Here is a 24073-nt window from a genome sequence, read left to right on the forward strand (position 1 = left end):
TTATTTCTGACTTTAACATAAGTTACAAGAGTCCACATCTACAGAAAGGCCCACAGAAGAGTATGTACAGAGAAGTGATACAGAGGTGGGAGGTGTTGTACTTTTCCGTTTTATATTTGTTGCATGAGGGATGTATTGTTACACTTTAAAGAAGGATGCGATGTCACTTCCTGGGGAAACACATTTATTTCATTTCAAAAGACATGAAAAACACAGCGCTTTTCTTTGCATGTACACCACACTTCATCACTGTTCTCATAAGCTCACAAAATGATTAATAAAAGCATTTTACCACTGAATCTGACTGGAGTTCTTATTAACAGTACATATTGAATGTGCTTTTACATTATGGCTTACAAAGTAACGCTAAATGAGGTTAACATGTCAATGTGTAGACTAATTCCAGACAAGTGTGCCTTCTTAACTCAGACTGCCCAGACTCATCACTACACACGACAGTGTTCGTACACATCAATGTTCGTACACATCTATTTGGTTAATTATCCCTCGTCTTGCACTCACATCTCGAGTATATATCTTTTTGCTCACATTAAAAGTTACAAGTTTTTCTCTTGAGTTGTTAACACTTTCGTCCACCATTTTACGTACGACTTATTTACAGTCAAATTAAACTTTTCTTAACGTCTCAGGCACGAACTACGACTCTATAAAATATGGCTCTATATAGTTGAGAACACGTGACTGGTCAGTCTTTAAATTGACTAATTTAGCGACCATGCACATTGCTGTAATTCTACATAATTACATTCTTAAAGTTTAATAGGGTCTATTGCAAACATTTAATCGGCTGCTGTGATATGATTTATTGTCAGCATATGCCGAAGTGTCTTTCGCTGCTTTGCTTGCTTTGGTCTGAGCACTGTCAGGATGCATCTGCTTATATTACAATTCGTTGGTTTTGTGGCCAGTTGTCACCATATTCCACTGAAATGACACACCAATTGTGTGATGATGCAATTCTTTGTAATGTTGATCTGCATTTAATTACTTTTTGTTTAATTTTGGTGATAACCCTCTCGCTCACTCTGATGTATTATAGAAGAGGACACAGTAAGCTAGGCTAATTTTAGCCCGAGTGTACTTTTTTCCCCAACGAGGGAAGGGGGTGACAGGACCAAGGTACAAGACTCATGGTTCGCTACTGTGCTGAAAGAAGAAAGTCATATACACCTAAGATGGCTTGAGGGTGAGTAAATTATGAGATAATTTTCATTTTTGTGTAAAAGGGTAAAATCTCAATAGAGTTTATTGAATAACACGCAGGAAGTTAGCAAGTTAGTCTCTGCATTGCAGAATGTGACGGTGATATTGGCATGTGAATGATGAGTCTTATCCGTTTACAGGTAGCGATGAGAAACACTGGCAGACGATGACACACAGAAGACTGGCGAAGACAAAGGACGGGACAGTTTGATCAGGTACAGGTTCAGTGTTGAACAATGAGACGACAACTTTATGAGTGTTTGAAGCAGGCTTAAATAGAGTGGAGCTTATGAAGGTGATTGATGGCAGGTGTGAATGATTGTGAAGTGTGCAGGTGTGAGCCAGGAGGGATTATGGGACATGAAGTGTGAGGTGACTGATCTGGTGACTGAGGATTGTGACAACCAACCTTTTAATACTCAATTATATATTTTAAAATAGGGCTCTGGTCGCACTGAATCAATATTGATTGATCAAGCTATTATATGTAGCTAGTATGAGTCAAGTCAAGTCAAGTCAAGTTTATTTGTATAGCGCTTTTCACAATACAGATTGTATCAAAGCAGCTTCACAGTATTACATTTAAATAATACAACAAAGTTTGTTTCAAGAGGAATTTATTGATTGATGAAATTAAATTAAATATCCCGAAAATATCCCCAACTGAGCAAGCCAAAGGCAACAGTGGCAAGGAACCGAAAAACTCCATCAAGTGACCTAATGGTGTCCTTAAAACTCCATCAGGTGACCTAATGGAGAAAAAAACCTTGGGAGAACCCAGGCTCAGTCGGGGGCCAGTTCTCCTCTGGCATTTATGAGCTAGAGGCCGGATTGTAGTTTGAACTGTGGGATTATATGAATGCCTGGCTGAAGAGATGCGACTTTAATCTAGTTTTAAACTGGGAGAGCGAGTCTGAGCAACGAACAGTATCAGGAAGACTATTCCAGAGTTTTGGAGCCAAATGTGAAAATGCTCTCCCTCCTTTGGTGGTTCTGAATATCCTAGGTAATTTAGTGATCTTAAAGAGCGCGATGGATTATAGGGCGATAGAAGATCCGTTAAATAGACTGGAGCTAAGCCGTTTAGGGCTTTATAAGTCAGTAGCAATACCTTGTAATTAATACGGAACTTTATAGGTAACCAATGCAGTGATGATAAAATCGGTGTTATATGATCATATTTTCTTGATCTCGTAAGAACTCTAGCGGCGGCATTTTGGACTAACTGTAGCTTGTTTATTGAGGATGCAGGACAACCAGCTAATAAAGCATTACAGTAATCCAGTCTCGAGGTCATGAATGCATGAACTAACTTTTCTGCATCAGAAACTGATAGCATATTACGTAGCTTAGCAATGTTTCTAAGGTGGAAAAAGGCTGTTTTTGTAACATATGAAATATGATTTTCAAAAGACAGGTTGCAATCGAGTATAACACCCAGGTCTTTTACTGTAGCGGATAAAGTAACAGGACATCCTATGATGTTAAAGTTGTATTGTGCGAGGTTTTGTGGGCGGTTTTTTATACCGATAAGTATTACCTCTGTCTTGTCTGGATTTAATAATAGAAAATTACGCGTCATCCAATCTTTTATATCTTTAACACACTCTGTCAATTTGGAAAATTTAGCGTTTTCATCCGGCCTTGATGAAATATATATTTGAGTGTCATCAGCATAACAATGGAAACTAATTCCATGTTTCCTTATAATATTTCCAAGTGGCATCATATATATTGAAAATAACAGAGGGCCTAACACAGATCCCTGCGGCACTCCATAGTTTACTGGAGTTATGATCGATTTTTCTCCATTTAAATAGACAAAATGGTAGCGGTCAGATAGGTATGATTTGAACCAGCTTAGTGCTTGTCCTTGAACACCAGTATAATTTTGTAGTCGATCTAAGAGTATTGTGTGATCTATAGTATCGAACGCAGCACTAAGATCAAGTAAAACTAGTATTGAGATACAGCCTTGGTCAGAAGCTAAAAGTAAATCATTTGTGATTTTAACGAGCGCAGTTTCAGTGCTATGATGCGGTCTGAATCCAGACTGAAACTTTTCATAGATCTCATTTTGTTGCAAGAAAGAGCCCAGTTGAGCGGACACCACTTTTTCTAATATTTTAGACATAAATGGAAGATTTGAAATGGGTCTATAATTTGCTAGATTATAATGATCTAATTGTGGTTTCTTAATGAGAGGTTTTATAACTGCCAGTTTAAATGTTCTTGGAACATGACCTAGAGATAAAGATGAGTTAATAATATTGAGGAGAGGCTCTTCCACTACAGGTAACACTTCTTTCAGTAGTTTAGTTGGTATAGGATCTAATAAACATGTTGTTGTTTTAGATGAAGTGATAAGTTTATTTAACTCTTTTTGTTCTATAGTTGTAAAGCACTGTAATTGTTCTTGCGGGGTGATAATTGAAGCTGAATTATAAGGCGCGATTGAAGATTGAACGTTTACAATTGTGGTTCTGATGCTTTCTATTTTCTCAGTGAAGAAGTTCATGAAATCATTACTACTGAACTGTAACGGGATATTTTGTTCGGGTGACGTCTGTTTATTTGTTAGTTTAGCCACGGTGTAAAATAAAAACCTTTTGGTTGTTTTCTATTAGTTTGCGGAGGTGCTCAGCCCTGGCCGCTTTTAGGGCCTTTTTATAACGTGACATACTGTCTTTCCACGCGATTCTAAAGACCTCTAAATTAGTTTGTTTCCATTTACGCTCTAAAATACGGGTTTCTCTCTTTAAAACATGCGTAGTATTGTTATACCATGGTGCTTTATTTTTCTCTCTGACCTTTTTTAATTTAATAGGTGCAACCACATCCAATGTTCTAGAGAGAATGGTGCTCATAGTGCTAATTAGTTCTTCTAGTTCATCTGTTTGTTTGGGTTCAGGCAGCAGCTGAGACAGATTAGATAAGCAATTTGAGAAATTATCTATGGTGGATGGGAGGATTGTTCTGCCTGGTTGATAACGCGGCGCTGCATGACATATTACAGCAGTACGTAATATGCAAGTTACCATGTAGTAATCAGTGACTTCATCACTTTGTGGAATGATATCTATATCGGTTGGATCGGTTCCATGTGATATAATTAAATCGAGTGTATGATTAAGACGATGTGTTGGTCCGATGACGTTTTGCTTGACCCCAAATGAATTTAATAAATCTGTAAACGCAGCTCCTAACGCATCATTTGGATTATCTACGTGTATGTTAAAATCTCCAACAATTAATGCTTTATCGACATTGACTAATAGGTCTGAGAGAAAATCTGCAAACTCTTTTAGGAAATCAGCGTAAGGCCCAGGCGGTCTATATACGGTAGCCAAGGCTAGAGATAATAGGGATGTTTTTCTAACATCTAAGAGCGTAACATTTAGTACAAGTACTTCAAATGAAATAAACTTATAACCCGTTTTCTGAGTAACATTTAGAATATCTCTATAAATGGTTGCAACACCTCCGCCACGACCAATCAGACGGGGCTCATGCCTATAACAGTATCCAGGAGGAGTAGACTCATTAATACCGAAATAATCATTTGGTTTAAGCCAGGTTTCAGTAAGGCAAAGTACATCGAAGCTATTATCTGTGACTGTTTCATTTACAATAACTGCCTTAGGTGTGAGTGATCTAATGTTTAGAAGACCTAGCTTTAGAAATAGTTTTTGTTTACTAATAGCAACATTTTCTGTTTTAATAACAATTAGATTTTTCCTAGATCCTGCATTAGATTTATTATTTGATCTCACTAAACGAGGAATAGACACGGTTTCTATGCAATGTTCTACACTAGTATTTATATCAGTTGAATTGGTGCAGCAGAGACTATGATTTGGACTTTTGGTTACTAGTCAAAGGGTATTTAACATTTTGGAGATGTTATCTGACAGAAGAGCCGCTCCGAATCTGCTTGGGTGTAAGCCATCAGCACGGAAAAGCCTAGGACGCTCCCAAAACAGATTCCAATTATTTACAAAGAGCAGTTTCTGCTCATTGCACCATGACATTAACCATTCATTTAGCGCAAATAATCTGCTGAACTTTTCATGCCCTTGTCGGTACATGGGAAGCGGTCCTGACACAATGATCGTTGTTTCAGGCGATGTGCTGCGTACCGTATCGAATAGATTCCTGAAGTCTTTCTTCAGAATCTCCGTCTGGCGCAGCCTGATGTCGTTCACTCCCGCGTGCAGGACCACAGTTCCGACGCGCTCGTCACCGTTCAGGATCTCGGGAACGTGAGCAGCGATTTCAGAAACACGAGCACCAGGAAAGCAGTGACTTTGCACCTTACTTTTACCTAACGTAGCGTGTACATGCCGAACGATGGAATCGCCGATGATCACAGCATCGTGTTCTGTTTCGCGTAGAGGGGAGAAGCGGTTTTGTGTGGATAACTCGAAAACCGGGAGGGTCGGAGAAAGTCTTGGTCTAAACCTGACTCGCGTCTTCCGCTGCGGAACCACCCAGGCTTCGTGGTGGCGTGTTGGAGCCGGAGTGAACGAGACCATGGCTGATTGCGACCGATGCTGAGGAACGCACGGAGTAGACGCGGTCGGAGTCAGCGGGTTAGTAACGTTAAACACTGATTTGTGTGCATCGGCGCGTGATGTTTCAAGAGCCAAACACCGGTCTCTCAGCTCGGCCTGTCTCAATAAAAGGTCGTGGATCTGTTTCTCAACAGCTTCCAGCTCAGACTGCAGTGCGTGAAGCTCAAATGTGTCCTCACCTGCACCAAACGGTAGACTACTTACATCTGATATATTCGCCATTTTAACAGATGGACAGTGAGTTAGCAACGAAGCTACCAGTGATGCTATCAATATTAATACTAATTTATATTATAAGTTTGTTTGTTTGTAAGTGAGTGTGGAGAAGACGCGTTCAGCCGTGATCCACGGACGTAACCTTTAAGAGTATGCAGCGTTGGATCACTAATAGGCTTGAGACGCGTCTGCTCAACAGTCCGCGTTGTAACTATGAGGTTTTTTAGTTTTTTTTTAGTGGTAGGGGTGTAGAGTAGACGCACGATAGGCGAAAAAATAAATAAAAAAATTTTGTTTATAAGTGAGTGTGGAGAAGACGCGTTCAGCCGTGATCCACGGACGTAACCTTTAAGAGTATGCAGCGTTGGATCACTAATAGGCTTGAGACGCGTCTGCTCAACAGTCCGCGTTGTAACAATGAGGTTTGAGCAGTAGTGCTTCTCAGTGAGGAAAAGTAGAAAATCTTCGTTGTAAGCGAGTTTAAAGAGAAAAATCAAGAATTATAAATCAAATCGATAGAGCTCCAAAAACAACAACGCATGATAATAACAGGACAAGACATTACTCACCGTGTTTGTTGAGTGATTCTTACTCACCTGAGCTTTTATGAACTCAAAGGCGCGAGAGAAAATAAATAAATAAAAATAGCTGAGCGCACGGGTGGCGCTAACAGGCTAGCGAATTACCAGCGTGTTGTGTTAGTAGTAACGGAAGCCAGCGATGTTGGGTAAGCTGTATTTAGTAGTAGTATAAACAACTAGAAATTGTAGTAAATGATGGTTCAAAACAAGGAAATACGAGGCTAATACGAGGCTAATACGGAGCTTACAGCACCACAGCAGACAGCGAGGCAGACTCTAACATTAGTAAGTTAATGAGTAACTTACTAATGCAAAAACTTACACTTCAAATAAACATAAAAAACTCAACTTCTGCATGACTGTATTTAATAGAGGCAACTGCGAAAACGCAAGTAAAACAAACGATTATCAGTTTAAGCTAAAGTTTGGACTCGATATAGAGTTCCTTACGATTGACAAAAGTTCCAGCAATCCATGGATATTGACATGCAGCCAGGAATTTTGTTTCCTGACATTTATAAAAACAATATATGTAGGTCTAATCCAGGTGATCACTTATATCAATGTTATATTTATCTTCATATCGTCCCAAAAACTTGAATAGTTTTGTCAGTGTTTATATAAAAACATCCAATTATGCAGAATATAAGATAATAAATATTTAACTGATGAGTTGTCAATACAATATATAAAAATAATATATAGGGTATGATTTTACCCCTAAAATCAGCATATTGACACACAATGATAACTGCAAATCCACCTTTCGCTGCCTGGATCCAGTTGTTCCTGTGAATTGCAGCGATCCATTTGTTTCTCTGTTCTGTAGCTTTCAACAGACTGTAAAAATATACCTCAGATTTCTTGTCAAATCTATCTTTACAGTCAATCGCAAAGCTCTTTCCCATTTTAGATGTGTTTTGTGTGATTTTCATGCTGCCACTTTTGCCACACAGTGGGCGTAACCACAGTCACTCTGGCCAACTGTGTGACGGCTGTTGTCTAGTGGTTACACGATGGTATTACAGATGATAAATGGTGAATAAGTTACAGATAAAAATTTAGTAAATATTTTAGTTATATTTTGTGAAATTGTGAAATGCGCAATGGATAAGACACATGCCTTTGGTGTGAGAGACCCGGGTTCGAATCCACTGTGAGACACCAATGTGTCCCTGCAAGACACTTAACCCCTAGTTGCTCCAGAGGCGTGTGACCTCTGACATATATAGCAATTGTAAGTCGCTTTGGATAAAAGCGTCAGCTAAATGAATAAATGTAAAATGTAAAGGTGATACCGCCTTCCTCCTTACGCTTGCAAAACTCATTGAGTGAGAGAATCGTGCCAAAACTGTAAAAGACACAGAACAGTACATATTGGGTTATTTCAGGAACCTTTTGCCCTACGTACACAACAAACCATGTATGCAACAGTTTGTTTTTTATACATACAGATTGGTTCTACGCAGTCAGTACACTTTTTAGTTCTTTGTTTTCACTTGAAAATCGCTGTTCAGAGGCTTGCAAAGCTTTTGGCTTTGAAAGAAAAAAAAAAGAAGAAAAAATACCAACAGTGTAAGCGTGGAAAAATGGAAGTCAGAAGAATACAGATCATATTATAAACAAGTTGCAGTTTTAATTTAGGCTTACAACCTTCTGTTCACTTCCACAAATCTTACCCTGCGATGTGATTCTTATGGCATAATTTTACCTTCATACTATGACCCCTTCATAAAGTCAGTGGACACTTGCTTTTTCATGAATGAATCAGTGGGATTGAACTAATTGGTTGAATGAATGATGATTCACTATGATTCACTTATTATGACTTGTCCCCACCAACTGGTTTTAGTTACATCAAAGCATATTTGAATTTTACATTACATTGAATTGGCTCTATCACTCTCTCTCCTCTCTCCACCTATAGCTGGTGTGTGGTGAGCGCACTGGCGCCGTTGTACTGTGGCTGCCGTCGCATCATCCAAGTGGATGCTGCACACTGGTGGTGGTTGAGGAGAGATCCCCTGATATGATTGTAAAGCGCTTTGGGTGTACAGTAGTACATATGAAAGCGCTATATAAATGCCTCATTCTATTCTATTCTATTCTATTCTATTGTTCAGGTCTAAAAATATTTATGATCCATTTTGATGATTTAGCAATGTATAAAACCATGCAAATCCTTTAGCTAAATATTAGCCTGAATTGGTATGCTAGCTAGTTTTGTCCAAAATGGCAGCTATGGGGCAAAGTGAGCCAAATGCTGTGGGGTAAATTGAACCAGTGTTTTAACTTACCCCGCCATATAAGGCACTGTAGTTAAGCTCTGAAGTATAAACTGGTATAATTTCAACGCTATATTGCGCAACTGATTTAGTTTAGCATGTTGTTTTTTTTTAAGTTTGATTTTATTTTATAGTAACAATGTACAAGTACACCATATCCTTCTCTGATAAGAACCAGAAGATGCGTAATCATATATTTATATTCCACCTGTAGTCCCTAATGGCCTAACATGTTCGACATTATCTTGGAACAACATTCCAATCAGCCAATCAGATTTGAGGGACAAGTTTACAGTTTATGTCAAGTTTAAGTTCACAACCAGAGTTAGGTGCTTCAGTGTTATATTCACCAATCATTTCTCTCTAATTTTAGGGATAAGTTAGGTTTAGGGATGGGGTTAGGAACAGGGCTGTGCACAGACATTACATTATTTTATTTATTTTGTAAAGTAAAGTTACATATTATTGATCATCATTTAATTGAATGAACTCAGTATCAACAAAGTCCATCTTAATATTCTTCATAATACATTTACACTGCAATTGCAATTGCTAACATAATGTTATGAGATTAATGTTCTAAATGTAAAATTTTGAATATATAAATATGAAATGTTAGGGAAAATTAAATGATACAGCCATGTATCTTATTTTACTTTGACAAGCCAAAACCAGTTTTAAAAGTAAATGAAAAACAGAAACCACTCCTGTTTCTCCTTGTCACAGTCTGGCAGAAATGATAAGTGGTTTCAAAATGGTCACATGGCAATACAAGTGTATGGTTACAAAGATAAAGGGAGTGGGTCAATTTACCCACTGGCTGATCTGACCCCACTCTCCCCTACTACTAAACGTTATATGAGAAAGTTTCTCAATATAATGAGACAGCAAGTCAGTTCTGTGAGAAAGTTTCTCATCATTATGATTTTCAGAATCATATTTTTACTCAACTGTGGCGTAAAACAAACAGAGCAAACGATGGTCCAGTAGATTCAAAACGCGGCGCCCAATGAAGCAAATGCTTGTTTGTTTTTACAGCAGTAGCCTACGCTACGTCAGCGCTGTTGGCTAGCTTAAAGAGGCGCTCTGTTTAGAGGAAAACCAGCCGAGTTTCTCTTCTATTGAGAAACCGGTTCTTTAACGGCTGGTGAATCATGTGTTTTTGCTGCAGTTGACGGCCAACTTTCGGTTTCGTTATTATTTCACCCTGGCAGCGAGCTTTGTATGTTGATCTCTATCACATAGTTTCAGTGTCGGGGAAAAAAATATCTGCGCGCTGGCATTTACGCGTCTCTTTCTGATCTGCCTTGGATTTATACATGTGTGAGTGTGTGTGTGTGTGTGTGTGTGTTTCAGCCATAAGCGATGAAGTCTGTGCTGTGCTCTTTATTGACGGTCGTGATCGCGCTACAGCGAGCCGAATGTATAAAGAGGACATATTATATAGCCATAAGAGAGGAAGACTGGGATTACGCACCAAGGGGAAACCTTGTCAACAGTGATCTAAACGAGTAAGTTTGTGTGTTGACATATTTACCAGTAGTAGTAAAACAGGACAGTAATTGGTCACATTTTACATTACTTTTTTTTTTTTTTTTTACATTTTAATACTGTAGGCAAAAAAAAAAAAAAACCGTATTATTTTTTATATGTGGATAAATAGGCTACTCTTGTAAGTGCATGGTGATGTATGCTGATTCTGATAGCATGTATTAGGCTATTATTAAAATGGATCCTAAACTGTACAGTGTGGCCTAATAATAACAGCAAGCCCAATTGTATAGGCTAATTATCATTTAAACTAAGCGACTTACTTTCGATTTTCTCTCTGTAACAGAGACGCATCAGTTTTTCTGGAAAAAGGCCCTCTCCGAAGTGTTTACAAAAAGGCTGTGTACAGACAGTACACCGATGACTCTTATTCCCAAGAAATACTTAAACCTGCGTGGCTTGGCTTCCTTGGACCTATTTTACGGGCTGAGGTCGATGATGTCGTGGAGGTGCATATGAAGAACTTCGCAAGCAGACCTTATTCTCTTCACCCACATGGAGTGTTCTATAAGAAGGATTCAGAAGGTTGGACAATTATCTCTCTATCAGTTTCCGTATTTATTCTTCTTCCATTTCTTTCTGCTTATCTTGCTGTCGTATCTGTGAGTCAGGACAGCGATTTAGAGTTTACTGTCACACATAAATCCCATAAATCAATAAAAGAGCAATAAACGAAAAGATATGCAGCAAAGTGTCAAAATGCAAGTTTTTATTGAGCAGTTCAAAGGGCAACTCACAGAAATGACTTGAGACAACTTGAATCTTCATAATAACAGCTATACCTGAAGCAACCACTTTCATAGCTGAAATAATAAACTGTTAAAATATGTGCTAAGATATCAAATAGAAGAACAACAACATGTAGATCTGCACTTTTTAATTGTTTTTAATGATTTACCCAGTTAATTAAAGGCTTTTACTTTCACTACATGAGTGACTTATATTTTTCGTCTTTGTAAATCATCTTTTTTAATGTTGGGTTTGTATGGAAGAAAAATAATGTCAAATGTTTTTGAAATAAAAAGCCTGTTGAATTGCACTACTTGACAAAAAATAGGCCTTACATTAACCATGCTTGCATTTTAATGCATTGTATTTTTAGGGCTTGCATTTTTATGGGCTGAAATTCAACATGGTTGAATATTTAAGCTGTGAATATTTCAATTAAAAACATTTCAAACACATTTTCATTATTAAAAATTCAATAATCCATATTCACCTTTCATATTTCACTTCCAAAATATTCAAACTGTTTAAAAATACAACCTATAATATTCAACAGGCATTTTTCGGTCCATTTTATTTCGCTTTGCAAATTCGCTTCCACAAATTCAGTGGTTCAAATTCGACAGTAAATTAAACATAGACATCCAGGAACTGCAGGAAAAGCAGTAGATTGCCGAGCAAACTCTCCATCTGTTGTTAGTCGATCTCACCAGCAGGGGGTGCAAAAGTGTGTGTTGTTGACGAAGACCAGCAACAGTTAGAACAAGCCATTCATTCATAAAACTCATTTACAGCAATGTAAGTGTATTTGTGATTATTATGAAGGCGGTTTTATGTTAAATTCAGTATCTTCACGGTTACTTTTCCTGTGTAGCCTACATGAATCTTTCTCTACCATGAACGAAATTATAAAGTTATTCCCCGATGCGGATATACAGATCCAATGTTACATTTTTGAGGTTGATATATATTTCTCTTGGTTGTTTAGTTGCCTTAACTTTATATTGTGGCAATGTGCTGCATGCAGGCTATTATTGTTTCCCTCAATACTTAAGGATTCCCCTGCTGGACATACAAAACGCTTAACGTAGCTAATATACTGTAACTAATACAGTGATATTAAAAACCAATATCAAGATGGACTCAGAATAACGCGCAAAGCTTAATGCTGAGCGTTTCCCAGTGATAGACTGGCATAAAGTTGGCTTGACGTTGAACATTCGCACATTTAAGGACCGTCTCTAAAGTGTATACGACATTGGTATACACGTTTCTAACTTCAATAGCATTTGAATAGAACGACTTACAGTCATAAAACCAACTGTAAAGTGTTCATGTAGTGTCAGGCATAATGCGCACCCTTTGGATTTTTGATTCAAATAAATTAAAGTTTGCTATTGAAGTTAGAAACGTGTATAATGTTGTATGCAACTTTGGAGACGGTCCCTAAATGTGCGAATGTCCAATGTCAAGCCAATTTTACATTTATTACAGATTTAGTCATTTAGCAGACGCTTTTATCCAAAGTGATTTACAGTTCAACTAACAATAGGAGGACAACAATATGCAAATGCTATGACTCTTCCCAGTTTAAACTAATGCAATACACGTAGGCATAGCCTACTATACTATATACTATACTATACTATACTATATATATATAGAGAGAGAGAGAGAGAGAGAGAGAGAAGAGAGAAGAGAAAATAAAAGTGTTAGTATTAATGTTGAGTTGATTTTGTGCCAGTATATCACAAAACGCTCTGCATGAAACTTTGCGCGTTAAGTTCATATTCTGAGTCCATCTGCTTGCCTGTAGCCTACAGCCTACATCCCCAATAAGGTGCGAGTTTGGTCTTTTATATCACTATTAGTCCATAAAGCTACGTTAAGCGTTTTGTCCCGACGGAGGGGGAATCCTTGAGTATGAGGTATTGAGGGAAACAGATTATAATCCTGCTCATTGTAGAGAAAGCTGATGACATGTAGGCTACACAGGGAAAGTAACAATGACGTTATTGAATGAAACATAAACACACATTTTGTGTCTTTATCATCTTTTCCGCATATATATACACTGACACAGATAATCATTTTCATTTTATGAATGAATGAATGGCTTGTTCTAACTGTTGCTGGTCTTCGTCAACAACACACACTTTTGCACCCCCTGCTGGTGAGATCGACTAACAACAGATGGAGAGTATGCTCGGCAATCTACTGCTTTTCCTGCAGTTCCTGGACGTCAATGTTGAATTTATTGTCGAATTTGAACCACTGAATTTGTCGAAGCGAATTTGCAAAGCGAAATAAAATGGACCGAAAAATGCCTGTTGAATATTATAGGTTGTATTTTTAATCAGTTTGAATATTTTGGAAGTGAAATATGAAAGGTGAATATGGATTTTTGAATTTTTAATAATGAAAATGTGTTTGAAATGTTTTTAATTGAAATATTCACAGCTTAAATATTCAACCATGTTGAATTTCAGCCCATAAAAATGCAAGCCCTAAAAATACAATGCATTAAAATGCAAGCATGGTTAATGTAAGGCCTATTTTTTTTCCAAGTAGTGCAATTCAACAGGCTTTTTATTTCAAAAACATTTGACATTATTTTACTTCCATAGGTTTAATGCTGGTGAAGTATGTAATGGAATGTCTTTTGTAAGAGTACATTATACAAATGCTTTTTAAAGATGTCGGTATGCAAACAAACTCTTTTATGTGATTGGATAACCATGGTACAACATTTTTGTTTCTATCCAATTAGCATACATGTAGCAATTTGTAACTTTCAACTACGTTTTTTTAAGTTTTAAATTTTGTATAAGCTTAAAGGGATGGTTCGGAGTAAAATCAACCTTAGGGTCCTTTGCACCATGACCTCGAGCCAACCGAGACCTCGGTTGTTTCAATGTCATGGTGCAAAGGACCCTAGGTTGATTTTACTCCAAACCATCCCTTTAAGTACAACTATACAGTGTCTTATTATTTCTCCATGACTGTGAAGGAAGTTACTTAATGCTGAATAGGCATTATTATGTAAACTTTTGTAGTCAGGGTTATATCAATGCCATGAATATTTCTGCATGATCTATTTAGCATAATCTTAGCTTCCATTTAAAGTCTGGGTGGACTACGGAGAAAAGTTGCTGTTCATTTAACTTTTTACATGAAAAGAGCATTTTCCATTGAATGTCCCCTATTGTCAAATCACAATAGGACTCACTGAATAAATCAGACTGGATAATCTCATTTGCTTTTACTTGAATTCACTACTCTGTATTTTAGGAGCGTTGTATCCCGATGGCACCTCTGGTCATAATAAGAGAGATGATGCGGTGGCTCCAGGTCAGAGCTGGACATACACCTGGGAGGTCAAACCAGAGTACGGCCCCACTGAAGCAGATGCCAGCTGTCTCACATGGATTTACCACTCACATGGAGATGCACCTAAAGACATTGCATCAGGGCTTATCGGAGCTCTGCTCACCTGCAAGAAAGGTAAGGTTCACACAACCCCTGATAAACTGTTGATGAATCAGTTTCCCATAGTTAAATACCCACAGAAGATTGTACAGTATCTCACAGTACCAACTACTTAACATCAACACTTCTCCCTCCCAATTCAATTCTCATTATATTAACTCTTTATATTTCATTTCATTCTTTTCCTTATATTCTGTCTTCCCTTTTTATCTCAGGCACTCTGAACTCTAGCAATAAGCGCTCTGATGTGGATGAAGATTACATTTTGATGTTCAGTGTGGTGGATGAGAACTTAAGCTGGTACTTGGAGGAGAATATTAAAACATTTGGCTCTCATCCAGACGAAACAAAAGAACTTATGGAAAGCGCAGATGAGGATTTCAGAGAATCCAACCTTATGCATTGTAAGTCTCAGTATTTCTCAAGGTTGAACTTTAACTTTATCAATACATAACAATTTGGGGTTTTCTCCTTGTGTTCTATTGAGGAATGTTCTCTTTATCATAGACAAATTTAAATCAGCTTAAACAATTAGATTTTTGCCTTTGGTAGACAGTTTTAACTCAAAGAGGCTTAGATTGCATTGTAGCCGTTAATCAGTTAAAAATAAGTGATTCATTCTTAAATCTTTAAATTTAAATATTTAGTATTAAATTGTTACAGCTACCAAAAGTAGTAGATTAGCACATTCAATTCCATGATGTAAGTTTTAGCTGATGACGCATGATTTTCATGGAAAGTACCTTCTTGTACCTGCTCCACTTTGGAACAAAAGCATTCAGCAAAGTTTAGTTTTCCTTTTGATATCGAAAGTTAGCTGCACTCTAAAATTCCATTGCAGTTGTTTGTGATTTTAATTTCTAAGGATCAAATGTTTAAGTGATCAAATCAAATCTTAGTGAATAATATGCAGAAAATTTTTTTTTTTTTTTTTTGGTATCTAATTATAAAACTTTTTTAATCTCATATCCTTTTTTCCTTCAGTGTCACTTGTTCAACTTTTTCTTGTATTTTCCCATTAGCAATCAATGGATATGTTTATGGCAATTTGCCTTCACTGAAAGTGTGTGTTGGGCATCCTGTATCTTGGCATCTCTTTGGGATTGGCAATGAAGTGGACATTCATTCCGCTTATTTCCATGGACACACCCTCATGGATCGCATGCACCGCACAGATGTTCTTAGTCTGTTTCCTGCGACTTTTGTCACCGCAACAATGATCCCGAGAACACCTGGAAAATGGTTGTTAAGTTGCCAAGTCAACGATCATATAAAAGGTAAGTGTTCTACCGTCTTTCTGTCATCTCTGTGTTAAGCCCATATGTGTTCCTGCTTTTTTGGAAGCATTGGTTTTGTCTAATCAGTGTATGATCACTTTTGGTTTTGCTTTGATGATTATGAGTGGTATAGTGTTCAGTTTTGCTGCACCAGTTTTTTACTGACACTTGTTTTATCTTTCTGCCAATTTCTTCCATGTTGTTGACACATTGTTTACTTGAAGAAGATTTTATAATTGACTGTTTATAATTTTGATTGCTACACTGTAAAAGAAAATGTATCATTGTGTTTATGTCATAACAACAACTTTGAATACATGAATGTAACTTATACAATAATTGCAATTTTCATTCGTTTTCTGAGAGTTTCAACTCTGTTATCTTCATCTTGATTGACTTTAAAGTGGTTGAAAAATTTTGATGAACTTATCTCTGCAAGTCGGGTTTATCTCCCCCAAAAGTGTTAACATAGATCCTCCCAGGCACCATCTAAACATTCAGAGAGTCACCTCAGATCTTTCAATAGGCTTGTTCTATGGAGTTAATATTGTGCCATAATTAAACAAACAAATCCAGCATTTTGCAAACAAACTCGATCTGCTTTGCAAAAGTAAACTCGACTAGCAAACAAACTCGATCTGCTTTGCAGATACATCTCCGTCCTTCGGATGAGACGTAAAACCGAGGTCCTGACTCTCTGTGGTCATTAAAAATCCCATGGCATTTCTCGTAAAGAGTAGGGGTGTAACCCCGGTGTCCTGGCCACATTCCACCCGTTGGCCCTTACCAATCATGGCCTCCTAATAATCCCCTTACATTGAATTGGCTCTATCACTCTCTCTCCTCTCTCCACCTATAGCTGGTGTGTGGTGAGCGCACTGGCGCCGTTGTACTGTGGCTGCCGTCGCATCATCCAAGTGGATGCTGCACACTGGTGGTGGTTGAGGAGAGATCCCCTGATATGATTGTAAAGCGCTTTGGGTGTACAGTAGTACATAGGAAAGCGCTATATAAATGCCTCATTCATTCATTCATTCATTCATCTACTGTTTTAGAAGAGGAAGTTGCTCAACTGCATTTGTGAGAAAATCTGCCTGGACACATTTGTGAGAAACTAGAGCCGAGAGATCTCATAAAAAGCCAAGTGTCTCACAATCATAACAGACAGATATGCATTTGTATTAGTGGTGGGCATAGATAAAAAAATGTAATCTAGATTAATCTCACTGTAATCTTGGAATTAATCTAGATTAAAATGGCTCATTTGAATTGTGCCGAAGGCATTCAGAATATGTGTGCTACCCAAATAATGACTAAAGGGCACGTGTTTCTTAAATACAAAGTGACATTTAAAAGAACTTGTGAAGAAATGCCAGAGATTTTTTTTTACTTTTATTAAAACTAACATAATAAAGTATGATTTTTTAGCCTAATATTGTAGTAGCCTAGTTATAAACAAAGGTCTATTTTTAGTTAAGATTAACATTTGAGGGCAGCAATTTTATTCATAATGTCAATATAAAACCAACGTAATGTTACTTGAAAGCATTATAGCCTACTATTCCTGCCAAACTTCCATGGTTGCAGACAGTTAGTGTTACTACAGTAAATCCATGGTAAATGTTGCTGATCTGTGGACACTGGATAGTTCATTCATGGCACAATGTTTCTTCCTGGCTTCCACGCGCTGTTTGATCCGTTAATAACGGAGAAGTGAGAATGTTTCTCACTAGATCTCGCAGCAATGTTATTACTTAAGTAGCGAATTCAAATGATTTATTTACTGGATCTCTTGATCAAGATCGGCTCGCGCTGCCTTGGTCCAAACTGATAAACAACGGTCCGTCAACCACACAATAACGAGTGGCTCAGTTTCATTCCGCTTGCATTACGTTTGCCATTTGATGTCGGACAATGTTGTGGTCGCGCCGGCGTCTCTTACATTATGAGCGCGCTTGCCACGCGCGACCCGCCTACATTTGAAATAACGAAATTTTGGTCGGCAGGAAAATGGTCCAACGAACCGTTCGGTTTGAAAATGCTTACCATTTGAAAGTCATCATAGCTTGCGTAGTATAGACCCAGCTCCCAACCCAACTTTGAGAATAGATTAACGGCGATATTTTTTTTATCGCCCGATAAGAGTCTCACGTTAACGCCGATAACGGCCCACCACTAATTTGTATGCAATAGATGTGGTCATTGTTCAAAGGTTACATGCAATTTGTAGGATGGTTTGCATTTATTTGTGAAATATTATCTAGGCTCATTTATTTATATTTACAAAACACAATGCATATGTGTTACACTGCATTTTCGCTCCGTTCCGATCGGTCTGTGCAGCGCCGGTTCAAGTCGAACAACCCTATTATTTTTCTAGCTCAACCAATAGCGAGAGTTTGGGGCATGTCTAACTGTAGCAGGCGGAGCCAGAGGGTGTTTAGCCGGTGTGGGACAATGGCCGATGTGTAACATGGGAAAAGACATTCAGCTTCGGTTACAGGAGTGCAAGCCAAATTTCACTGCATTTAAACCTTCAAAGATTAAACAGATCATGAACATGTCAAAGCAAACAACGCACTACAATGGATGTTTCAATACAGCATTATCATGCACCCATTCAGAAACACAAATATTCCAGTTTGTAATGTTTACTTTGACGTGTCCAGTGAAGACCACCTTAAAGGGATGATTCGGAGTAAAATCAACCTAGGGTCCTTTGCACCATGACCCCGAGCCAAACACCCACCAGAAGCCTTTTTTCCCTTGGTCGAACATTATTAAAGTTAGAGCTTATTAAGAGATATCAGCCAGATGGCTGATTATTATTATTATAATAATTTGTCGTTACACTACATCCTTATGCATCGCTTTTTGCCAGGACTTTTATGTGCTTTTCCCAAATTACAGAAGTGACGTCGACATCCGGGTTAGCGGTAGTTAGCATTAGCATGAGCCGTCAGACAAGTGTTATTTAAATAAACTCCTGATGCACTTACAAACTTTCCAATGCCTCGTTTTATGAGTACAGAACCCATTTGTACAACTGTAGAAGTTTGGCACCATTCTGGGCATTATAAGTGGGGTAATTTACGAGATTCATCCTTGGATATGTTAGCGCCTGCACTAAGCCATTCGGCTGATATCTCTAAATAAGCTCTAACTTTAATATTGTTCGACCAAGGGAAAACAGGCTTCTGGGGGGGTGTTTGGCTCGAGGTCATGGTACAAAGGACCTTAGGTTGATTTTACTCCGAACCATCCCTTTTTTTTTTTTTACTTACTCTTGACACATAGCGTGTTGGACCTTTTATTGAAAGTAATCTACTGTTGAGTCATGACTTTACAAGCAACCAGAAGAGCTGTGATTGTGATGTTTGTGTTGGAAGAGGTGCAACATGCAAAAGACTCAAGAGTCATTTGCAAAATATGATTTATTTTTGTGATTCCATTATATGCCATTAGTGTCGCAGAGACTACATACTTCACCTTAAAATATTTAGGAAAGCAAGTAAAGTTTTATTTTCAAGATTTCTAAATCTCTCTCTTTTTTATGGTCTCTACTTGTGAGTAGCAGGTATGCAGGGTTTCTATGAGGTCTCGATCTGTGGGTCAGCGACCTCTCCATCAGAAGCCCCTGGCACTGAGAGACGTTTCTACATTGCTGCTGAAGAGATGGATTGGAACTACGCCCCTTCAGGAATGAACTACATGGAAAATGAAACTCCACTACTTACTACACAAGACAGGTAGAAACAGATTTGGAGACACTTAATGCATGATTGAGTAACACAAGTCCCACTACAAAGGCTTGGCAATTATATATTTGAAAGATGACACCTACCAGGTAAAAACAGAATTGGATGATGAATCTGACCATCTGAAATTAGATTCTAATCATTTGTATTGCTGAGGGATTTTTAAGGGTTGAAGGTCAGACTCACGCTTTGCTTTTAAATGTCAGGGAATAAATTCTGATTGGATAAACTTTTGCCACTATTAATTTGAACACAAACAATGTTGCAAACAGAAAGATTTAGAAGAAGAACACCATTTAACATCCATTTGGTGTAATCTCTTCTACAGTACACTGGATTTTAAAGTTAAGATAAAAGTCTAATCTCGGTTTATTTGCTTTACCTTAAGAATGACATAGGTAGAATACATTCACACCTCTACTATTGAATCCAACCTATCATCAGTGCTCAGATTCGCTTCCATGGTGCTGTCAAGTATGACTTGCAGTCTGTGAGGTAAACTAAACACTATTGGCTATTTGAAAAGGGGGAGGGGCAATTCAATATGTCCCGCCTTAGCTTCCTGTTTACATTTATTCATTTAGCTGACGCTTTTATCCAAAGCGACTTACAATTGCTATGTATGTCAGAGGTCGCACGCCTCTGGAGCAACTAGGGGTTAAGTGTCTTGCTCAGGGACACATTGGTGTCTCACAGTGGATTCGAACCCGGGTCTCTCACACCAAAGGCATGTGTCTTATCCATTGCGCCACTACCACCCCTACCACTACCACTGTTACAGTGTAAATTACATCAACACATCATACAAAGCTGCGCGTTCCAAGGCACTTCAGTGGGCCTTGAATATATCTCAATTGACCTTGTTTTTGAAGCCTTTGAAGGTACACAGAGATTCAAAGATGTCATTAATGTAATTATCATAGATATAATTGTGGCTAATGGTTCCTACCTGATATTAACTCTTATTTGAAGTTTAATTTTGCTTTTATTTTTCTATAATATAAGTGTTAATGTTGTCATTGAATTAGCGTGTTAATGTCTTTCTTTTCCTGCAGTGACTCTGAGCCGTACTTCAGTCGTGATGGTGGTAAACTGGGTGGAACTTACCGCAAGGCCAGATACATTTCATATACTGATGAAACATTTACTACCAAAACACATATTGTGGGCTCAGATAAGCATCTTGGAATTCTGGGTAAAATCCTTACTTTTGTCTTATGAACACTGATATGTCTTTGATAATATTTTTAAGTATATATTAAATGGAAGTTACTTACTTGGCCACATTATGATGTTTTTTGTGAGTGAGATGGCTAAAAAAAATTGTAAAAAAAAAATGTAGGACAGGACTTTGACTTATACATAGCTTGTTAATTGGATTGTGAAAAGTGAGCTAGGGCATCTCAATGTAAATCACTTACCATGAATATCACAGTAATAGCAGGTTTAGATTAAAGAATTTAAAAAAGTCAAAATAAAACAACAACAACAACAACACAAAAACATGCACAAATGAATCGTTAACAATAAGACCAGTGACATTAATAAAGAAAATAAATGTGGTAACTTTTGATTTCTTGCTGACTTTAAAGTTTATGAATAAGAGTTCTAGTAAAATGCCGTAGAGCTGGTGCCATGCTACGATGCATGAGTGCTTTTCAGTTTTATGAAGCACAGTTATATTAATATAGTTTAAACATTCTGTTGTGAAGATGATAAGTGATCCGTTATCTCTCCACCCACCCCCACCCTAGGTCCTGTCATCAGAGCAGAGACTGGTGATGTTATCATTGTGACATTCCTTAATAAAGCTACTCATAACTATAGCATTCAGCCACATGGTTTGCATTATGAGAAGGCCTATGAAGGAGCAATGTATCAGGATGGTAAGTCATATACAGCTACAGGTGTACACACAGATAATCATGTAGACCTTCAAGCTAGGGGTTCTCAACTGGGGTGCTAAGAGCAAAGTAGAGGGGCATTCATCCAAAAAAGGGCCTTTGGTAAAATGCTTACCATTGCTTTAGCCCTTTGTTGAGAATTTCATTTTGAAACTGAACACAAAGAATAATAGTATAATACACACATTGCATAATATTTGGCTAAAATATAAAAAAAATACATAGCATAAATAATGAAGGGAAAGCATTTCTAGTTTTTTTTTTTTTATGTATTTATTTATTATTGTTTCCTCCACAGGTACTCAGAAAGATGGAGCCTCTGTGGCTCCTGGTAAACGATTCACCTATCACTGGAGAGTAATTGAAGGTCCCTCTGCCGATGATCCACCCTGTCTTTCATACTTGTACTATTCCGCTGTTGATCCTGTTCGTGACAGTAACTCTGGTTTATTTGGGCCCATACAAGTGTGCAATAAAGGTGTTCTTGATGGAAGTGGGCATCAGGTAACAAACTCACATACTAGGCCAATACAGACAATATGGTACTTTCCACAAATATGGCACAAGAAGGAAAAAGACTTGAGACCTGAAAAAGGAAGGACTTTTTCCATTTTCTGCAAATGGTCAGTGAAAGGGGTTGATTTATTGTCAACCTCAAGACATCAAGATTTGTTTTATACAAACTGTTTTATTTTTGTGGGTAACAGGTTTGCAAATCTAGCCTAAATTAATCAGTCACTCGGTTGGGGCTATCAAGTTTTGGGATAAATATTGGTTTGCTTTTTTTTTTTTTTTTTTCTTACAGTATAGGTTTGATTGTTTGAAGAATGGCATCTACACTGTAGTTTGTGCAAAAATTGAAGTCTTATTTAATTGTGTTTTTAGCATAAGCAAAAAATCATAACAGGGTTGTGCACGACACAGCTAATGTGGGATATTATGTTACATTGGTCATTTAGGTTTAATAGCTATGATACAGATATTGGATGTGTTTGAAACTAGTTACTTTTCATACTAGAATAATTAGGTTCATTAGGTTCAATAACAAATGTATCAAATAAGTCTCACAACAAAAATAAGATTTGTGTCTGTACTGCTTTTTAAAAAATCACTTGACACCAAACAAGTGTACCTTGTTTGTGGAATGTGCCATATATGCAATGCATCTTTTGCTTTTCAGACTATGCAGGTGAATATAGTAACCTATATATTTGTGTGTGTGTGTGTTTCCATGTTTTGGGTGTGTTCCTTTAGCATGCTGACAAAATTCAGCACGAGTTTTTCCTGCTATTCTCTGTGATGGATGAGAATGAAAGTTGGTACCTGGAACAGAACATTGAAACGTTTGGCAGTGTTGATTCAGATCCAAATAATGATGAGTTTCAGGAGAGCAATAAGATGCATGGTATGCATATATGTGTTTGTGTGTGTTTAATCACACAATCATGTACTTTTACTTCCTCACTTTGTGAATATACAAGTTTATTTCCTGGCAGTATTAAGAATGTTTGTGTTTCTTCTCAGCGGTAAATGGCTACATGTATGGAAACCTGCCTGGTCTGGATTTGTGTAACGGTGAACATGTTGTGTGGCACACACTTGGCTTGGGCACAGAGGTGGATATCCATGGTATCTATTTTGAGGGTAACACATTTCAGCGCGATGGGATGAACCGTGACACTCTCAGCATTTTCCCACATACCACAGTGACCGTTAGCATGGCACCTGACAACAATGGTAAGTCACAGCGCTTTTTATATCAGGGATGTGTTGGTGTGGCAATGCTTATCCATTATGCTCAAGTTATGGAGGTTGTGATTGGCTTTGATACGTCGCTTGTAGTGCTAATAATGATTTAGGTGTTGTGCCAGATCCTAAACCAGCGATTTTTGTTTCCCAGAATGTTCTGAAAAAAATTATTTGCGTAGGTCATTTCCAGAACAGACACTGCAATGTTTTTTTGTTTTTTTTAGTTAGCAAGTTTGTTTAACTCGTTTAGTTCAATGATGATTTGAAGCAAGAGAGAACAACAACAACAAAAATAACAATAACACAAAATGTAAAGGCTTTTCAAAATGCCACAGGAATGCATGTATTTGCAACAAAACATAAGGTACATAAAAAAACAATGCATGAAAACATAAGGTACATTACTGGAGGAAAAAGTGGAAATAAATAAAATCTATACATATTCACTTGGTAATTTGATGGTAATGAAATAACAGACCTGCAATTTTGTTGTTACGTTTGTTGCCAATTAGTAGATTGGATCAGACTATCTATTGGCTCGTTTCCACCGTGCGGTACAGTACAGTACAGTATGGTATGCAATTATTGCCGTTTTGATTGTTAGAAGTTTTGAATGGTACCAAAATACTGAACCGAACCGTACCAAACCACTTCTTTGGGACCCTTCCGTTGGGGTACGCAGCACAGTAGTCCGGTCCCTAAAGGGTGGAGCTAGACTCACTGCAGAACGTTGATTTGT

General features: G+C 37.7%; 1 protein-coding gene across 2 annotated transcripts in view; it reads left to right on the plus strand.

The window, feature by feature from the left end:
• The first annotated feature begins 870 nt into the window (after positions 1-870).
• The window catches only part of hephl1a (hephaestin-like 1a), a 44348-nt gene continuing 21145 nt past the window's right edge, over positions 871-24073 (plus strand). The window contains exons 1-13 of one of the 2 annotated variants that reach the window (XM_082180615.1): positions 871-1207; positions 1365-1439; positions 10237-10391; positions 10718-10956; positions 14449-14661; positions 14862-15050; positions 15669-15923; positions 19498-19672; positions 20737-20876; positions 21436-21567; positions 21884-22089; positions 22840-22990; positions 23110-23322. In XM_082180615.1, coding sequence (XP_082036741.1) covers positions 10246-10391; positions 10718-10956; positions 14449-14661; positions 14862-15050; positions 15669-15923; positions 19498-19672; positions 20737-20876; positions 21436-21567; positions 21884-22089; positions 22840-22990; positions 23110-23322 — 2059 coding nt within the window. In that variant the 5' untranslated portion in view covers positions 871-1207; positions 1365-1439; positions 10237-10245. Of the gene's footprint in view, positions 1208-1364; positions 1440-10092; positions 10392-10717; positions 10957-14448; positions 14662-14861; positions 15051-15668; positions 15924-19497; positions 19673-20736; positions 20877-21435; positions 21568-21883; positions 22090-22839; positions 22991-23109; positions 23323-24073 lie in introns of those variants that run through there. The other variant, XM_082180616.1, reaches the window with a different exon arrangement.

The sequence above is a fragment of the Leuciscus leuciscus genome (assembly GCF_965113295.1).
Source record: "Leuciscus leuciscus genome assembly, chromosome: 9".
NCBI classification, from domain to species: Eukaryota; Metazoa; Chordata; class Actinopteri; order Cypriniformes; family Leuciscidae; genus Leuciscus; species Leuciscus leuciscus.